The sequence below is a fragment of the Salvelinus alpinus genome, chromosome 25 (genome assembly GCF_045679555.1).
Source record: "Salvelinus alpinus chromosome 25, SLU_Salpinus.1, whole genome shotgun sequence".
NCBI lineage: Eukaryota > Metazoa > Chordata > Actinopteri > Salmoniformes > Salmonidae > Salvelinus > Salvelinus alpinus.
Window position 1 is genome coordinate 4,666,142 of NC_092110.1, and position 20,190 is coordinate 4,686,331.

Consider the following 20,190-nt stretch of genomic DNA (forward strand, 5'->3'; position numbering starts at 1 on the left):
TGAGGAGAGAGGAGGTGAGGAGAGGAGGTGAGGGGAGGATAGGTGAGGAGAGAGGAGGTGAGGGGAGGATAGGTGAGGTGAGAGGAGGTGAGAGGAGGATAGGTGAGGTGAGGAGAGAGGAGGGGAGGATAGATGAGGAGAGAGGAGAGGAGGAGAGGAGAGGAGGGGAGGAGAGGAGAGAGGAGAGGAGGGGAGGGGAGGAGAGAGGAGAGGAGGGGAGGATAGGAGGGGAGGGGAGGGGAGGATAGGTGAGGAGAGAGGAGAGGAAGAGAGGATAGGTGAGGAAAGAGGAGGGGAGGATAGGTGAGGAGAGAGGAGAGGAGGTGAGGAGAGGAGGTGAGGGGAGGAGAGAGGAGAGGAGGGAGGAGAGGAGGGGAGGATAGGTGAGGAGAGAGGAGAGGAGGGGAGGATAGGTGAAGAGAGGGGAGAGGAGGTGAGGAGGAGAGGAGGTGAGGAGGGGAGGAGAGAGGAGAGGAGGGGAGGATAGGTGAGGAAAGAGGAGAGGAGGGGAGGAGAGAGGAGAGGAGGATAGGTGAGGAGAGAGGAGAGGATAGGAGAGGAGGTGAGGAGAGAGGAGAGGAGGTGAGGAGAGAGGAGAGGAGGGAGGAGAGGAGAGAGGAGAGGAGAGAGGAGAGAGGAGAGGAGAGAGGAGAGGAGAGGAGGTGAGGAGAGAGGAGAGGAGGTGAGGAGAGAGGAGAGGAGGGAGGAGAGGAGGGAGGAGAGGAGGGAGGAGAGGAGGGAGGAGAGGAGAGAGGAGAGGAGGGGAGGGAGGAGAGGAGAGAGGAGAGGAGGGGAGAGGAGGTGAGGAGAGAGGAGAGGAGGAGAGGAGAGAGGAGAGGAGAGAGGGGGCTCTCAGTCTCTCCCATAAATGACATTTAGCACTTCAAACCCCTTCTATCCAAAATATTCATTGAAAATAATAAATACGATGGTTTTATGATGTAAATAGTTCCAGAGCCCTATATTTATTACATCTAAGATTAGAAAATACGTCATGTTCTCCATCGTAAATGTTTTAATAGTTTAGCGTCAGATAGTGGTTGTTTGTTGGTATCTATGTGGACAGTTCGCTATAGAGCCAGTCCCAGAGTCCCATTCCTGGTCTGTTAGCTTACACCTTCGTGCACGACAGAGTGTAAAGAGTAAATGAGTGGTGGAGAAAAATTGGGAGAGAGAGAGGCAGAAAGAGAGAGAGAGGCGGAGAGAGAGAGAGGCAGAGAGAGAGAGAGGCAGAGAGAGAGAGAGAGAGAGGCAGAGAGAGAGAGAGGCAGAGAGAGAGAGGCAGAGAGAGAGACAGAGAGAGACAGAGAGGGAGAGAGAGAGGCAGAAAGAGAGAGAGAGGCAGAAAGAGAGAGAGAGGCAGAGAGAGAAAGAGGGAGAGAGAAAGAGAGAGGCAGAAAGAGAGAGAGGCAGAAAGAGAGAGGCAGAGAGAGAGAGAGAGAGAGAGAGAGAGAGAGAGGCAGAGAGAGAGAGAGAAAGGCAGAGAGGGAGAGAGAGGCAGAAAGAGAGGGTGAGAAAGAGAGGCAGAAAGAGAGGGCGAGAGAGAGAGGCAGAAAGAGAGGGCGAGAGAGAGAGGCAGAAAGAGAGGGCGAGAGAGAGAGGCAGAAAGAGAGGGCGAGAGAGAGAGGCAGAAAGAGAGGGCGAGAAAGAGAGGCAGAAAGAGAGGGCGAGAGAGAGAGGCAGAAAGAGAGGGCGAGAGAGAGAGGCAGAAAGAGAGGGCGAGAGAGAGAGGCAGAAAGAGAGGGCGAGAGAGAGAGGCAGAAAGAGAGGGCGAGAGAGAGAGGCAGAAAGAGAGGGCGAGAGAGAGAGGCAGAAAGAGAGGGCGAGAGAGAGAGGCAGAAAGAGAGGGCGAGAGAGAGAGGCAGAAAGAGAGGGCGAGAGAGAGAGGCAGAAAGAGAGGGCGAGAGAGAGAGGCAGAAAGAGAGGGCGAGAAAGAGAGGCAGAAAGAGAGGGCGAGAGAGAGAGGCAGAAAGAGAGGGCGAGAGAGAGAGGCAGAAAGAGAGGGCGAGAGAGAGAGGCAGAAAGAGAGGGCGAGAGAGAGAGGCAGAAAGAGAGGGCGAGAAAGAGAGGCAGAAAGAGAGGGCGAGAGAGAGAGGCAGAATGAGAGGGCGAGAGAGAGAGGCAGAAAGAGAGGGCGAGAGAGAGAGAGAAGACAGAGACCCGAAGAGAGTCACTCTGTTGGTTATCCATCATCTGAGATCTGAAGTGCATAAGAGAATCCAGAAGGCAGCATTAAAAGGAAATCATTTTTTTACAGCCAGACAGTTAATTTTAATGAGGGAGATCATAAAGACGGCACAAGTCCATAGCATCGGTACATGAGGTTAAGGGCAGATCAGCTTTCTAACCTAAAATGATACAACATGGCACACAGAGGGTGGGGCAGCATCCAATCAGAGCCCCGGGTAGGGAGGACCAATCGCTCGTCAGAGCAGGAAGGGAGAGACCAAAACAAAATGGTTCCTCTAACATCCGCTGAGAGATTGCCTGGATAAATCACGATGTTACTGTACTGACCAAATTGCTTAGTGTAGAGCTAGTTAACGACGTGGAATACATGCAGATATAGTGACATCTTTACAGGATGTCCGCTATATAGCAATGGATTACGGCCTTATCTTCTTCTTAGTGCTCATAAAGTTAGATGATAATTCCAGGAGACGTGCACACTTTAAAGTGATAGATTTTAAAAAGTCAACAACAGGGAAAAGTAATAAGACTACTGTAAATCCCATTCGGGAATAAAATTCGTTATTTCCTTGACAAACTGCTAGTGGAGAGAGAGGGGGGGGGTAAAGGAAGAGGGGGCCAATAAAGCCGATCCTTTGGTGGGAAAGAGATAAAGAAGAAGAGGGGGAAGATGAGAGATGAGAGTAGGAGAGGAGAAAAGAGAAGAGAAAGGAAGTGATAAAGTCATGGCACTTGTGACCCCGGCCGGACTCCAGGGTTTTGTCTGGACTAGGTTGGGTTTCACCTGCACCACAGGCCCACTGGACCAGAGAGCGAGAGAGAGCGAGAGAGAGCGAGAGAGCGAGAGAGCGAGAGAGAGAGAGAGAGACTAGAGAGGTAGAGAGAAAGGTAGGGAGAGACTAGAGAGGTAGAGAGAAAGGTAGGGAGAGAGAGAGAGGTAGAGAGGTAGAGAGGTAGAGAGAGAGAGAGAGAGAGAGAGGTAGAGAGATAGAGAGGTAAGAGAGGTAGAGAGAGAGAGAGAGAGAGAGGTAGAGAGGTAGAGAGAGAGAGAGAGAGGTAAGAGAGGTAGAGAGAGAGAGAGAGAGAGAGAGGTAAGAGAGGTAGAGAGAGAGAGAGAGAGGTAAGAGAGGTAGAGAGGTAGAGAGAGAGGTAAGAGAGAAAGAGAGAGAGTGTGTCGCAGACAGAAAGCGTATATTGTACGTGTGCGAGCCTCCATGCGTGACCACGTGTGTGGACGTAACCCAGGTCATGAAGGCGTCCACGTTATACGGGAGGTAGGGAGGGTGGCTGTTACAGTTGTTCACATATTCACAGCCATGACATCTCCATGACATGACTACTACCGCTGCCTCCCACTGCCCCTAACCCTAACCCTTTTTCCTACTAAAGGTGTCCGCGTGCTTCCCAGCCGAAACCGTTCCGAAGAGTTTGTGCATATATTACGACGACATTTTGTGACGTTTTTGTTCATTTAGGACTTCGGTAAGTTTTTCTCTCTCGGTTGTTCGGGCACACAAAAAAATGTCTTGCGGCAAGCCGAAGTCTACGCCCCTTCGTCGGTGATTGGTCAACAGTAGGGATTCTTCAATAAAGTCTTTGTTGTCATTTAACGACAGACGACTCGTATTCATGAACATGTTCTCAATGAGAAATCCTAGGCAAAAATGTAAATATTTATGACAGATTATCTTTTTGAGGAAGTGTATACGGTGTCTCAAATGGACAAACAGTACAATTGCCACTGTTTTCTTGTTTTTCAAGCGAAGGTCTTTTAAGGGAGTATGTGAGCACACTCGTTTGGTTTGCCTAGACAACTTCAGCTAACTGAACGTAAGCATGCTAAAGCCTTTACACTGTCTCCTACTGGCCCTAACCCTGTCTCCTACTGGCCCTGTCTCCTACTGGCCCTGTCTCCTACTGGCCCTGTCTCCTACTGGCCCTGTCTCCTACTGGCCCTGTCTCCTACTGGCCCTGTCTCCTACTGGCCCTGTCTCCTACTGGCCTTAATCCTGTCTCCTACTGGCCCTAACCCTGTCTCCTACTGGCCCTAACCCTGTCTCCTACTGGCCCTGTCTCCTACTGGCCCTGTCTCCTACTGGCCCTGTCTCCTACTGGCCCTGTCTCCTACTGGCCCTGTCTCCTACTGGCCCTGTCTCCTACTGGCCCTGTCTCCTACTGGCCCTGTCTCCTACTAACCCTGTCTCCTACTAACCCTGTCTCCTACTAACCCTGTCTCCTACTGGCCATGTCTCCTACTGGCCCTAACCCTGTCTCCTACTGGCCCTAACCCTGTCTCCTACTGGCCCTAACCCTGTCTCGTACTGGCCCTAACCCTGTCTCGTACTGGCCCTAACCCTGTCTCGTACTGGGGCTTCTTCTCTTTACTTCTCACACAGATAAACTTGACTGGTCTGGATCCCCACTGAGATGCTACCTCAGTCCATGGCTGGGACCCAGATGTCTACTCATATACTGTGAGTGTGTGTGTGTGTGTCTGTGTGTATGTGTATATATACTGTATGTGTGTGTGTGAGTTCAGATAAACATGACTCCTGTGGTTCTTCACCGGCAAGCTCAACATGATCTCATCATTTCCCTTCGAAATTCAACGTATTATGGATAAACATCTTTTCGAGACGCATTCATTCCTCGTGGTCACAGGGTTGAAACAGAAACAACTCAACATTTTAACAGTTTAGTCATTAATTCTGAGTGGTGAAGTTTCAGGCTATGGTTTGGGGAAGGCTTAAAACAAAATAATTAAAAACAAAGCGTTGTTTCCGTCTACTATCATCAGGTATTGTTACGGCTTGCTAGATAATTGTGAACTGTGGTGGGCGCAGTGGCCTAATCTGCGTGCTCCGGGCATCACAGTGTTCACGCCCAGTCCTGGGCAACCGTTTTTTTTTTTTTGTGAGTGCCGAGGAAGGCATATATTGACGTTGCGGGGACCTTTTCCAAACGTCCGAAATCGAAGTCTACTTCTAGTGATCAGGCTGGTGAAGCTACCTCTCTCTCTCTCTCTCCCTGAGACCCAGATGTCTTCTCCTCATGTACTGTGACCCCTCGGCCCTTGGATCACACTGTGCTGATCAGACTTCTGGGCAGGAAGAACGGCATAAAACTAGCTGACGAGAGACCCGAAGATGGGTGATAGAAGGGTCAACTAGTAGTAGTAGAGGAATAGGACAAAAAAGAGCTTCAGTGGTGTCCGTGAACATCACTTTTTGAACCAATGTCAACAGAAAGAGCAGAAAACGAATATCCGAGCTCAAAACTCACCATGCTGATGATGATTCGCCTACCATGCTGAACATTTGACATTTACATTCTAACCATTCAGCAGACGCTCTTATCCAGGGGCGACTCACATTTAAGTCGCACTTAAGATAGCTACGTGAGTGAGACAACCACCTAGCTATCTTAACCACATATCACAGTCATAGTAAGTACTGAACTTCTTGAAAATATGTGGAAGGTACAGGTTGAGCGAGAGGAGATCAAAGCAAGAGAATAAGTGCCGAGCACAAGCCAGGATCTCTAGAGATAGCACAGTACATACTAGCCCCAGCTCAAAGGACAGGAAAGTAAGCACCACTTTGAAGTGAGGAAACATTGCGTGGTTTTGGAGACTTCTCCAACAGTGGGGGTGACTTGGATAGAACGCACGCCCGCCCGCGCACACAGACGCACACGCTCTCCGGACAGAAGACAACTTTCCTACGCGTTTCCTTGGTCCTTGGCGAAACCCGAGCCTCTATATTACTGCCGATGACTATCCCTTCTTCTCCTCTCCTCCTCGCTCCCCTGCCTCCCAAGGCCCAGCGCTTTGTGTGTGTGTGTGTGTGTTTGTGTGTGTGAGAGAGAGAGAGAGAGAGAGAGAGAGGAGAAATGTGAAGAAGGTTCCAGATGCCACCAGGCGTCCCCGAGACGCTGGAACAAATGAGTTTCCATCAAGTCCCGTACTGCCACTCTAAAACGGCTCATTTCAGACGCAGTTATAGTATTTAAACAATTCAATCTTTGTAACATAATGCGTTGATGTGTTTGTGACTCTGACACCTCCTAGGTAGCGGTCCTGTTATAGTGGCAGGAGCAGCAACTGGGAAGTAAGTAGAGCTAGTGGGAGATCCATGGGAGAGACAGGACTGGCCTGCAGCGCTGCAGCAAGGAGAGGATCGGATGAGGATGACAGTAGCTATCCATCCAGTTACCTTCCTTAAACATAGGCCGAGTGGATGCTAATTCATAGGCAAAGACAGTCAATCCTACTAGGACGCAAGTAAGAAATGCAACCGGCGATTCTCTTGAAATAACAGGTCGGATATATGATCAGATCACGCCGGACAAGTGTGGATATGGTCCACAGATGGAGGAAGAGGCAGATGTTATGTAGTGGGCTTACTGGGCGGTCAGTTGGGTTAGGAGGGGAAGAGTGGCAGAGGCAGGGATGAGTCGCAGTGCAGGGGCATTGAACACGAGGAGAGAGGAAGTACATTTCTCACACACACACACACACACACACACACACACACACACACACACACACACACACACACACACACACACACACACACACACACACACACACACACACACACACACAAAGGATAAGATACTGTGAGTAGCAACGCCTTCTCCCTACTCTATATGGTCCGTATTGACTCCACGACGTGGGTGAAGGGGGCTCGAGACGGAGTTTTCCACACCGTCAGAGGGGACTCTCTTTGAGGAGTCTTTCAGGGTATAGAGGTTTAGGAGGAGACTTGACTGCTGCTGACCTGCGTGTTCCTTTACAAGGAAGGATCAGCTATCGGCCCCTCAGAGCTTTTGTGGCCTGTTGTTTGAGCACCGTGTCAGGGATTCCTCCAGGAGGGCAGCAGGGTTCACACAGCAGTCGGGGGTGAGAGGGGGAGGGGAGAATAAGCCCCAGGCTGTGTCTATATACGTGCGGACACACACACGTTACTTACAGGACAGGACGTCATCTGTCAAAGGCCCTCGTCAAAGATTGTTATCCACTAGCCTTCAAGCAGAGACATACTTGCATCCATGCTGGGATCAAATGGAGGCTGAGTTGTCATGGATACTGTCGTGAGGCAAGGGGTAACCCCAGGTTTTTCTAATCAGGGACCAGAGTTGTGTCTCTGCTGGACTGGTGAGAGAGTGTGTGTGTGTGTGTGTGTATTTGTTACTCATGGTGAGTGAAGCGTAACTATCCAGACTCCTAAGAATCTAAGAAAGATATACTTAGAGGGTTTTACTTCCATACTTATGTCACAGGGAGAGGGGTATATATATATTTTCTTTAACCTTTATTTTACTAAGCAAGTCAATAGCAAATTCTTATTTACAATGACGGCCTAGGACCAGTGCCCCTGCCATGTTCAGGGGCAGAACGACAGATTTTTACCTTGTCAGTTCGGGGATTTGATCTAGCAACCTTTTGGTTACTGGCCCAACGCTCTAACCACTAGGCTACCTGCTGCCCCTGTATATAAGGACAGGGAGAGGGGTATATAAGGACAGGGAGAGGGGTATATAAGGACGAACCGTGAAGCATATATGAGAAGTGCAGACAGGCAACTAAACATAGAATAAGAACCCACAAACTACCCAAGGAATATGGCTACCTAAATATGGTCCCCAATCAGAGACAACGATAAACAGCTGCCTCTAGATTGAGAACCAATCTAGGCAACCATAGACATATAAACACCTAGACTTACAAAAACCCCTAGACAATACAAAAACTAAACTAACCACCCTCGTCACACCCTGACCTAACCAAAATAATAAAGAAAACAAAGATAACTAAGGTCAGGGCGTGACATGTTCAGAGGAGACTGTGTGAATCAGGCCTTCATGGTCAAATTGCTGCAAAGAAACCACTACTAAATGACACCAATAAGAAGAAGAGACTTGCTTGGGCCAAGAAACACAAGCAATCGACATTAGACCGGTGGAAATCTGTCCTTCCGTCTGATGAGTCAAAATTTGAGATTTTTGATTCCAACTGTCGTGTCTTTGTGAGACACAGAGTAGGTGACTGGATGATCTCCGCATGTGTGGTTCCCACCGTGAAGCATGGAGGAGGAGGTGTGATGGTGTGGGGGTGCTTTGATGGTGACACTGTCAGTGATTTATTTAGAATTCAAGTTACACTTAACCAGCATGGTTACCACGGCATTCTGCAGCGATACGCCATCACATCTGGTTTGCGCTTAGTGGGACTGTCATTTGTTTTTCAACAGGACAATGACCCAACACACCTCCAGGTTGTGTTAGGGCTATTTTACCAAGAAGGAGAGTGATATAGTGCTGCATCAGATGACCTGGCCTCCACAATCACCCGACTTCAACCCAATTGAGATGGTTTGAGATGAGTTGGACTGCAGAGTGAAGGAAAAGCAGCCAACAAGTGCTCAGCATATGTGGGAACTCAATGATGTCTTCACTATTATTGATGTCTTTGATATTATTGATCTCTTTGATGTCTTCACTATTATTCTACAATGTAGAAAACAGTCAAATATAAAGAAAACCCCTTGAATGAGTAGGTGTCCAGACTTTTGACTGGTAGTGTATATGCAGAGGGTGGGGCCTATAATGCAACAGGATCCTAACATGAAGGGAGCTGTCGGCTCTTTAGTCCTCTCTAATGTGCTTGTGTGAGTGTGTACATACATGCGTGTCTCTCTCCCTCTGTGTGTATGTGTTTAGTCCTCTCTAATGAGGGAGTAGCGGCCCAGGGTCCCAGCGTCGGGCCGGCCAGCCTAGCGACCTGCCTGATCAGAGTCAGATGGCCCAGCCCCGGAGCACACCGCCCCCCCCCCCCCCCCCCCCACCGCCCCCTGCCCAGAGCGCCGCCCGACACCCTTTGTTACCTCCAAGTGAGCTGAGACCAGCCCGTGAACCATGTAACTAGGTGCTTTCCAGGTTAATGGGGGGCTGTAACGGCACAACCACGCAGCCCCACTGTCTCTGTGGAGTATGCCCATACACACGAACACGCCGACAACGGCCACATTCCTCGTCCTACGGATACTGAGTTCAGGAGGAGTGGCGGCAGGGTTCGGGACGGGGGTAATCCACAGTTTACTATCTGTGCAACTGCAACACTCACTCAGATGTGAGACACGTAGACGGTAATTACTGGAAGTGAGTAATACGAGGGTCAGAGCTAGAGAGAGCTGAGAGAGAGCTGAGAGAAAGAGAGAGAGAGCTGAGAGAGAGAGCTGAGAAAGAGCTGAGAGAGAACAAGAGAGCTGAGAGCGAGAGCTGAGAGAGAAAGAGAGAGAGCTGAGAGAGCAGAGAGAGAAGAGATAGAGCTGAGAGAGAGAGAGCTGAGAGAGATAGAGCTGAGAGAGAGAGAGCTGAGAGAGAGAGAGAGAGCTGAGAGAGAGAGAGAGAGAGAGAGAGAGAGAGCTGATAAAGAGCTGAGAGAAAGAGCTGAGACAAAGAGCAGAGAGAGAGCTGAGCAAGAAAGAGAGAGAGCGTGTGTGTGTAACAGGGGTCAGAACTAGGGCTAGCCAGTAAAAACCCCAGGGAGTCCAACCAAAACAACACAGGACACAGGCAGCAGCATCTGCTAACAGCCAGCCTTGAGTTCCACAGCACATTGCTCTCATCTCTTTTCTTTCTTTATCGAAGGGAAAATAAATAGATAAAAATAAATACATTATTCTGACTGAGTGATCACTACTTAATTTCTGTCCTGAAAAGCTCATTGCTCAAATCTTGTTGAATGGGAAAGGCTTGTCTACGGGAGACAGAAAGGCCTATTATTTGAGTCACTGTGTATGTTAAAGATATATGGTCATATACCAGACACTTAGTACTTGTGTCATCATAAGAGTGTTCATTATTCAATCCTAAAAAAATTCTAAAATGATAATTAATCAAATATCTGACATATAGGGGAAATGGTTCCACTTGGGACGCAAACTAGTCTCAACTTTGCTACTGCTCAAGATTCAACCCCCCCGCTCTACTTCATTCTCCCTCTGCTTTCAAACTAGATGGGAGTGGGCCCTCATTTTGGGAAAATGAGTAAACATGAATTCTCAGGTACATATTTTGTCAGGTTTCCCCCCTTCAGAAGAGAAAGTCCATTAAAAATCCCTTTGATTTTTCATGTTTGGCGGCTCGGTGGAAAAAACTTAATTTACTCCAGTCGCCTGAAGTCCAATTTGGGCCAGTGGACATTAAAGACAGGAGCAGGAGCTAACCAGCCAGGCCCTAATAAGAGCCATGCCTGGCCTAGCTGAGAGAGAGAGCAAGAAAGAGAATAGAGAGAGCAAGAAAGAGAATAGAGAGAGCAAGAAAGAGAATAGAGAGAGCAAGAAAGAGAATAGAGAGAGCAAGAAAGAGAATAGAGAGAGCAAGAAAGAGAATAGAGAGAGCAAGAAAGAGAATAGAGAGAGCAAGAAAGAAAATAGAGCGAGCTGAGAGAGTGCGAGCTGAGAGAGAGCGAGCTGAGAGAGAGCGAGCTGAGAGAGAGCGAGCTGAGAGAGAGCGAGCTGACGAGAGAGTGCGAGCTGAGAGAGATTGAGAGCTGAGAGAGATTGAGAGCTGAAAGAGCGAGCTGACGAGAGAGTGCGAGCGAGCTGACGAGAGAGAGAGCGAGAGCGAGAGCGAGAGAGAGAGAGAGAGAGAGAGAGAGAGAGAGAGAGAGAGAGAGAGAGAGAGAGAGAGAGAGAGACCGACCCAGTGGAGGTGTGTGTGTCTGAAGGCCTCATCAGCTACCAGTCAGCCTGGCCAGCTCCAAGCCTCCCACCTGCTAATAGCTTTCAGCTCCTGCTTCTCGGTCCCAATTAGCTAGCTAGTGTGTGTACATTCTGCTGTGTGCATAATCTAATGTGTAGATGTGCTGAATGAGTGTGTGAAACAGAGAGGGAAAGAGAGAAACTGAGAGTGTGAGTGTGTAAGCATGTGTGTGTGTGTGTGTGTGTGTGTGTGTGTGTGTGTGTGTGTGTGTGTGTGTGTGTGTGTGTGTGTGTGTGTGTGTGTGTGTGTGTGTGTGTGTGTGTGTGTGGGTGTGTGTGTGTGTGGGTGTGTAGCTTGTCCTTCAGCAGCCAGAAACCTCCTGAAGTTTAAAGAGGCAGATTCAATAAACTTTCCATATTTCTGGCCTTGGCTCGGAGTTCCAGTTCCAAAATAGAAAGAGTTGTCTGTTTATTCCATCTGTTAAAGAAGACTGCATTCAGAGACCTCTGGAATAAGGACATCGAGTGGGACATCGAGTGCAATGTCCTGATGACAAAAAGGGAAATCCCTTTGAAAACAAGACAAAACAAATAGATGGATACATGGATCCCCAAAGAGCTACTGATTGATTGGGCAGGCAGAGACACACACACACACACACACACGCACGCACGCACACACACGCACGCACGCCCCCCCCCCCCCGATTGATGGGCCAGGCAGAGACACGGGGACACACAGGCGCAAAACAGATCAATAACATCTCAATAAAGCTGTCGTTTTTTACGGGTGCTTTTAGCGCTCTTTAAAGAAGGGCATTACAAAGAAAATAGCTCTTGCACTTTTAACCCTGACCCCTGTGTGTGAGGACAGACGGGCTGTGGTCAGCCCTTACCTGTAATAAACCCTCTATAACTTCTACACAGGGCTGTAAATCACACAACAGGCTTGAGAGTATCAGATATCTACTAACACGACACTGCCTGGCCAGTCTCCGTGTGTCTGCGAGGTGTTTGTGTGTCTTCCTCCAACAACCTTCTCCTTTTATCCCTCCTGCCTTTCCACTCCTCCTCGCTCTTCTCCTCTGGTCGTGGCCTCCATTCCACCTTCACTTTTTAAAAGGCAAGCCTTCGAAAGTTTATTTACCAAGAAACTACTGCTGTAAATGACAGAGAAGCAGCAGAATTTATAGAGGGCGGGTGGAGGGGAGGGTTTTGGAGGGCGGCAGCAGAGGGGACGGGTGGAGGGGAAGGCGCTGGGGGGAGGAGAGAAAAGGGCAGAGGGAAGGGCGGAGGGGTAGGGCAGGGGGGTTGAGGCCTTGCCAGCGGTCTTGCTGGGACTGTGAAAGACTATAAAGCGTAAGTAGCAGCCCACGACCTGTTTATGGATGGATGGCTGAGTGGCTGTGGTGTGAGGGTCCTGATCACCCTCCTACCCCTCTACCCTCACAGCACTGCCACCGTTACATGAGAGGGAGAGGGGGGACAGGAAAGAAAGAGAGAGAAAAAGAGAGAGAGGGAGAGAGAACAAGAGAGAAAAAAAAACAACCCAAAAACTTATTTTCTCTGTTTGGTTCTTTTTCAGCAGCAACCCAGAGGCCATGAAAAAAAGGATGGGATCAAATTAAATAATGAGGTAAAAAATGTAAGAGATTTGCAAAACATAAAAACGTATTACTTAAACATTGTGGGGTGGAATGGGTAAATGATGCATTTCATTTTCCACAAAATGGTTTAGGGCTTTGGCATGGGATGCTGCCCACCACTGGGAGAATACAGTGCGGGCCAGATCCAGCCCCACTGAGCTAAGCAGCGGGGGGAAAGCCCTGGTATGAGAAACACTCCAGAATATAGGCCCAACCCACTGGGCGCAGACATCACTTCAACGTCTAGTTTTTATTGACATTTGGTTGAAGTAGTCAACTAACATGAATTCAACCAAAAAAATGTCACCCTGTCATCAAATCAAACGGTATTGGTCACATACACCTGGTTAGCAGATGTTAATGCGAGTGTAGCGAAATGCTTGTGCTTCTAGTTCCGACAGTGCAGTAATATCTAACAAGTATTCTAACAATTCCCCAAAAACGAAATACCTAATACACACAAATCTAAAGGGATGGAATAAGAATATGTACATATAAATATATGGATGAGCCGAGCGGCATAGGCAAGATGCAATAGATGATATAAGATACAGTATATACATATGAGATGAGTAATGTAAGATATGTAAACATTATTAAAGTGACATTATGTAAAGTGGCATTGTATAAAGTGACTAGTGATCTATTTATTAAAGTGGCCAGGGATTTGGGTCTCAGTGTAGGCGGCAGCCTCTCTGAGTTAGTGATTGCTATTTAGCAGTCTGATGGCCTTGAGATAGAAGCTGTTTTTCAGTCTCTCGGTCCCAGCTTCAATGCACCTGTATTGACTTCGCCTTCTGGATGATAGCGGGGTGAACAGGCAGTGGCTCGGGTGGTTGTTGTCCTTGATGATCTTTTTGGCCTTCCTGTGACATCGGGTGCTGTAGGTGTCCTGGAGGGCAGGTAGTTTGCCCCCGGTGATGCGTTGTGCAGACCGCACCACCCTCTGGAGAGCCTTACGGTTGTGGGCGGAGCAGTTGCCGTACCAGGCGGTGATACAGTCCGACAGGAGGCTCTCGATTGTGCATCTGTAGAACTTTGTCACGGTTTTGGGTGACAAGCCAAATTACTTCAGCCTCCTGAGGTTGAAGAGGCGCTGTTGCGCCTTCTTCACCACACTGTCTGTGTGAGTGGACCATTTCAGTTTGGCTGTGATGTGTACGCCCAGGAACTTAAATTTCCACCTTCTCCACTGCTGTCCCGTCTATGTGGATGGGAGGCTGCTCCCTCTGCTGTTTCCTGAAGTCCACGATCATCTTCTTTGTTTTGTTGACATTGGGTGAGAGGTTATTTTCCTGACACAATACTCCCAGGGTCCTCACTTCCTCCCTGTAGGCTGTCTCGTCATTGTTGGTAATCAGGCCTACTACTGTTGTGTTGTCTGCAAAATTGATGATTGAGTTGGAGGCGTGCATGGCCACGCAGTCGTGAGTGAACAGGGAGTACAGGAGGGTCTGAGCAGACACCCTTGTAGGATCAGCGGAGTGGAGATGTTGTTTCCTACCTTCGCCACCTGGGGGCGGCCCGTCAGAAAGTCCAGGACCCAGTTGCACAGTGCAGGGTTCAGACCCAGGGCCTCTAGCTTGATGATGAGCTTGGAGGGTACTATGGTGTTGAATGCTGAGCTGTAGTCAATGAACAGCATTCTTACATAACTATTATTTTTTCCAGATGGGATAGGGCAGTGTGCAGTGTGATTGCATTGTCTGTGGATCTATTGGGACGGTAAGCAAATTGAAGTGGGTCTAGGGTAACAGGTAAGGTTGAGGTGATTTGATCCTTAACTAGCCTCTCAAAGCACTTCATGGTGACAGAAGTGAGTGCTACGGGGTGGTAGTCATTTAGTTATCTTTGCCTTCTTGGGTACAGGAACAATGGTGGCCATCTTGAAGTATGTGGGGACAACAGACTGGGATAGTGAGCGATTAAATATATCCGTAAATACACCAGCCAGCTGGTCTGCGCATGCTCTGAGGACGCGGCTAGGGATGCCATCTGGGCCAGCAGCCTTGCGAGGGTAAACACGTTTAAATATTTTACTCACGTCGGCCACGGAGAAGAGGAGGGGGGGGGGAGAGTCTTTGTTAGTGAGCCGCGATGGTGGCACTGTATTATCGTCAATGCGGGCAAAGAAGGTGTTTAGTTTGTCTGGAAGCGTGACGTCGGTGTCCGTGACGTGACTAGTTTTCTTTTTGTAGGGATTTCTTGTAGACCCTGCCAGATACGTCTCGTGTCTGAGCCGTTGAAATGCGACTCCACCTTGTCCCTGTACTGGGAGTTCGCTTGTTTGATTGCCTTGCGGAGGGAATAACTACACTGTTTATATTCAGCCATATTTCCAGAACTCTTTCCATGGTTAAATGCGGTGGATCGCGCTTTCAGTTTTGTGCGAATGCCGCCATCCAGCCATTGGATTTAGGTTAAAAGTGTGTGTGTTTTATAGGGCGACGTACCTGGTCTTCACCACATCTAGAGGGTGCATCAGCAGAATCTCCACCAGACCTGGAGAGAGACGAAAGTAGGACTCATCACAATATTGCTCTTCATTTACCCGAATGTGCACACTGTCAACCTGACAGTTATTTGTTTGGCAAAAGGAGGGCTCCTTTGCTGGCGAACATTGTAAAAAGTAAGAGATGTAGAGATACAATGATGAACCAAACTACAAATGGCAACCGATTTCTGTCACGTCTTTCACTTCATCATTACCCAGTCAGCCAGCCAACCTCCGTACCACCCAATCATCATTGGTACCACCCCACAGACCAAACAAGGTGGGATAGACCCACATGAATCATCACACGAATCATCTTTTTACCGCCTGACTGTCAAGGGTGTGGTAAGCCTTCTCGGTAGTGACGAGGAAGGCAGTGGTGACTGGTGAGTTGGTTCCCCCCCCCCAAACAGGCGCTAAGTGGCTATAATCCTATTCGTTGTGATTGTGATGTGTAGCTTAGCCTGGTGCTCCCAGCTGTGTTTGTGCTGTCTTGCCATCTCCTATGGTTGTTGTTATTGTCAAGCAATGAGCGTAGTACCAGGCTAGATGGGCTCAAGTCACCAAACCTCCATGGGTTGTTGGATCATCAATGTAGAGCCTGTTGATCAGTGAGGGCCTCGTGGTCCCAGTCCAACACACATACTTATCTCAGCACCCAGAGCCAAATGGTAATATTCTGTCTGTGAATGAGACACACACACAGTATAACGAAGTACATCTGAGTAAAAAAAAACAAAAAAAACATTGCGCTCCAACACTGGAGACATTCCGCCTCAATCGGCCATTATAGAGTCAGATTCGTCGTTCTCACTGCATTTCTCGCTCTTAAGTCTGCCATTGTGTTGAATGGTTTCCCCTCGCAGATTCCCTCGGTGTGTACACAGCTGCTCTGCAACACGGCTTCATTCTAATTAAGCTCCATTAAATATATTGTCTATAAACAACAGAGTGTCTCCTTGGGGGTTTTCCAGGAAGCCAATTATCACGAGAGAGAAATACCACAGAGAGAGAGAGAGAGAGCATCTTAATATGGGCACTAGCTATGCGTCGGTAGAACTGTCTAGGTAGGCCAGAGCCTCCCGTCGTTGATATGAATTCAAACGGGGGAAAAAAAGGTCGTTAGCGATTACTACCGTAAACATTTGACCTTAATAATCCTCTAGTCACATGAATGGATCTTACCCACAGTCCCTCTCAGTCCCAGACATTTTGCCAAAGATTGCTGTTACTATGAATAGTGTTGTCTTGAAAGCTGAGAGCCAAAGGATCACCTCTCCTCCAGGTCACCTGAGGACGTGACGCTCAAACACTCCAAACCCCAACCTGTCTGTCTGCACATTAAGCCTTTTCAAACCCCAACCTGTCTGTCTGCACACTAAGCCTTTTCAAACCCCAACCTGTCTGTCTGCACACTAAGCCGTTCCAAACCCCAACCTGTCTGTCTGCACACTAAGCCGTTCCAAACAGAGGACTGCTGGGAAAGAACAAGAGGTTCTTCTATTCCTGCACACACAGCATTCGGATCCACATTAAGGGGAAACCAAACAGAGAAATGAACGAACAAAACAGCAATGCAAAAAGATTCCTCCATGTCTCCACACACCCGGTCCGAACAAGTCCAAGCCTAGTCTGCATCCCAAATGGCACCCTATTCCCTACCTAATGCACCATTTTGTTCAGAGCCCAAGTGAATAAGGTGCCATTTGGAACGCACCCCAAGTCAGACACACAACAACATTCGGAGAAGGTTTATCGTTAATTCATCATTGACTGCCCGTGTAGCTCAGGGGGACTGGAGCAGACTGAAGATTACATTCTCATGGACTAAGCTAAAGGCATGTTTTCTCTCTCATAGTTTCAGTTCTGGAAAATAGAGAAAACAGAGCTGGGAGAGAGAGAGAGAGAGAGACAGAGAGAACGAGAGAAGTAGTGTTTCTATATGCATGAGACCAACAACGGTCTCAGAGTGAAGGCCTCTACTAAACTTGTGTGTTTCCAACGGAAGCAGATTAAAATAGATTTGGGGGCTTTGATATGGTCTTACTTACGGTGCCATTTCTCTGGGACAGTAACAGCAGTGAGTTACTGGCCATATCAATTAGGACATCAGCCATACATGACCAATGGTTACGGCACATTGACTCCCAAGAGAAGAATCTAATTGCTACAGAGACGCACCGCAGAGTAGGCGTGACTACTATAAACTGTAGGCTGTCTGTCTGATGTGGGTTAGCTGTGTGTGGTTATCGGACTACTCAGCCCGACGCGATGCCTGAGAAGCAAGGTGATAACCGGGACAAAAAAACAACAACAAAAAAAGACAGACAACGAGCCTGACAGAAAGCTAACAACTCCAACCTCAACTAAACCAGATCTGACCCAGCTCCTACGTAGAACTCGTCTGGTTACCAGTCTGGTGAGATTTCATTCCACTCCTTGCCACTCCTGTCCAGCTAAACACGACACGGAGTACAAGGGAGTGGCATGTTAGCTTAACAGACTGGTGCCCGGACTACAGTAGAACATTCCTTGAGCACCACCTCGAAACCACATACCATCACTGATCAGTCCGTGTTTCGTTTCATTTCCTCCTGCGGTTGTTCCTCTCCGCGGCTGATGAGTGTGAGGGGAAGGGCTGGTGTGAGCGTGGAGGGAAGAACGGGAGAAGTGTGTGAAGGGTACCCTGGAGTGTGTGAGGGGTCTCGGTGCTGATGCTGGCCCGATTAAACAGTAGCACGTGCTGACGGCTGAAGGGAAACCCCCACAACGCACTGGTGCCCTGTGGAGCAGAAGGGCCTTCACTCGTCTTCTTCAGAGAGGTTGGTCGAATTGTGGGAAGAGCAACCACAGGGACAGACTGATGATAGCAGGCAGCTATGTGTCGAACGAGGAGCGGAGACAACAACTGGACATCATGAGGTTTTTCCTGTGTGGTGCTGGCAATGCCAGGGCTGTAGGTTCAATTCCCCCAGCGATCACATACACATACTAAAATCTACACACATACAGTAGATTAGAAGAACGTGTCCCTTTGGATAAAAGCATGATATTGTCTTCGGTTGGCATGTTTCTGTGAGAACAGAGAGCTCCTACCGCTGGCGTAGAATAGTTGTACTGCTGTAATATCACAGTGACCTGCCATCTGGCTGGGTTTTTGTAGCTCAGTTCCACCACACTGGGTGAAATGTTGGTGGATTCCATTATTTACCGTTTGTTTTGTCTCCGGTGTCAAAATGGCACTGACAGGTCCTGTCAACCAGGGCTCCCCCCCCCCCCTCACCCGCAGCTTTATTTTTGTGAACTTTCAGGAGAAGAAAAATATGTATTTTCCCAAACCCTAAACTCTAAAACCTCAACTCAAACTCCAAAACATTAGGTTTAAAATAGCATTTGAACAATTTCAGGACATAAACTTTCCTAAAAAGTTGACACGTACTGTACTACCTCGCTAGGACATTTGGGTGAATTGTTATGACATTTAGGTCCTGATAAGGTAGGAAAACAAACATGTAGACACACACACACACACACACACACACACACACACACACACACACACACACACACACACACACACACACACACACACACACACACACACACACCGAGAGAGAGCGGCAGCACTGTCTGGAACACAGCCACGTTACGCAAACAGATACTGTATTGATACTCTACTTCACCAAAACCGTCTCTGTGTTAAATATCAGTGTTACTTGACCAAAAAAAAAAGACTTCAGATTTCAGATTTCACGGGGACATCTTGCTTTTTTTGTTGATTGAATGCCGATTTATATCGCCAGCTGTTTCCATCGTGTGCCAGTGTTTAACACGCATGGGATTCTGGGATCGTGTTAGACACGGGACCCGTAGGAAGAACTCGGGTGGCTACGAGCAGGACTCAGTAGTCAGAGGGACTCTGGATTGTAGGCCTGTGCTAAAGAACGGTCAAATAGAATAGAATAGAATAGATCGGCCTACTTGAAATAACCATAGGGTAGACCATAGAAATACATTATTAGAATGGTTTCTATTTGTCCAGGGTAGAATACCAGGCTAGAGGCACCCACTGTGTCCTATAGCTTTAACAAGCACCAACATGGGCAACCCGTCCCTTCAACTTGTCTTACAGAAAGAAAGAGACACACGATCATACATCACGCAGATGAGATATTTATCCGGGTTGGTTTTGGCTCAGGGAGCTACGCAGTTCGCTCCCACGCAGAAGTGAGAAAGGAAAACAGCGCTGTGCCAGGGTGCCGGGGAGTGATTGCTCAACGTGACCGCACAGGTGTCAGCAACCACAGAGACTGACAGGAGTCACAATTCCAAGTAGTCAGAGAGAAAAGGTCACAGGAAGTTGGAATTCCCCCTGTGAAATTCCCCATTGACACGGCACTGGCTTTACAAATACTAGATTCATTTCTAGATGATTAGTCTCTATTAATTATTCAATATCATATTTGATTTGGCCTTACTTACGGTGCCATTTCTCTGGGACAGTAACAGCAGTGAGTTACTGGCCATATCATTTAGGACATCAGCCATACATAACCAATGGTTACGGCACATCGACTCCCAAGACTCTAATCGCCACAGAGGCGCAATCCCAGGCACTTTAGTTCAGCTCTCTGACACGATATGCCCGGAAGAACCCTTCACCTGAACCTAGCTGACGGCTGAATGTTTTCCCCCGTGAATACGTTTCACAACACATTGGATTTTACAATGCAAAACAAACACAAGTGTCACAACACCCCTCCGTTTGTCATCCACGTGGAACAAAGCAGATGATCTATCAACACGCAGGTGACATTCAGGTTCTCTTAGTGTCAGGACGGAAAGAACGGGTTGAAGAGGGAAGTACGTACGCACAGGTCCCAGCCAGAACGGACTACTGTTCCCGGGTTAGTCCCTGCAGTACCGTAGTACACTGAAGATTCAGGGGCACGCGGCGGAGTAAGTATACCGCACTTTTGACCCGCCAATGAAGAAAAAGGAAGCATGTTTGTGTGACAAACTTTTATGAACTCAACACGTGTTTTAACATGACTGTCTCCATGAATAAAAGCAATGGACGCTTAAAATTCACAGCTACTTACAGTAGTACATAGGTATATTTACGTACGGGTGAATCATTTGTAACAAGCCG

General features: G+C 48.3%; 1 protein-coding gene across 4 annotated transcripts in view; it reads right to left on the reverse strand.

Moving 5' to 3' along the window:
* Positions 1-20,190, reverse strand: part of slc25a21 (solute carrier family 25 member 21) — a 196,604-nt gene that overhangs the window by 54,099 nt on the left and 122,315 nt on the right. For all 4 annotated transcript variants that reach the window (XM_071365363.1, XM_071365360.1, XM_071365362.1 and 1 more), the window contains exon 3: positions 14,998-15,046. In XM_071365363.1, the coding sequence (XP_071221464.1) occupies positions 14,998-15,046 (49 nt within the window). The remainder of the gene's footprint in view (positions 1-14,997; positions 15,047-20,190) is intronic.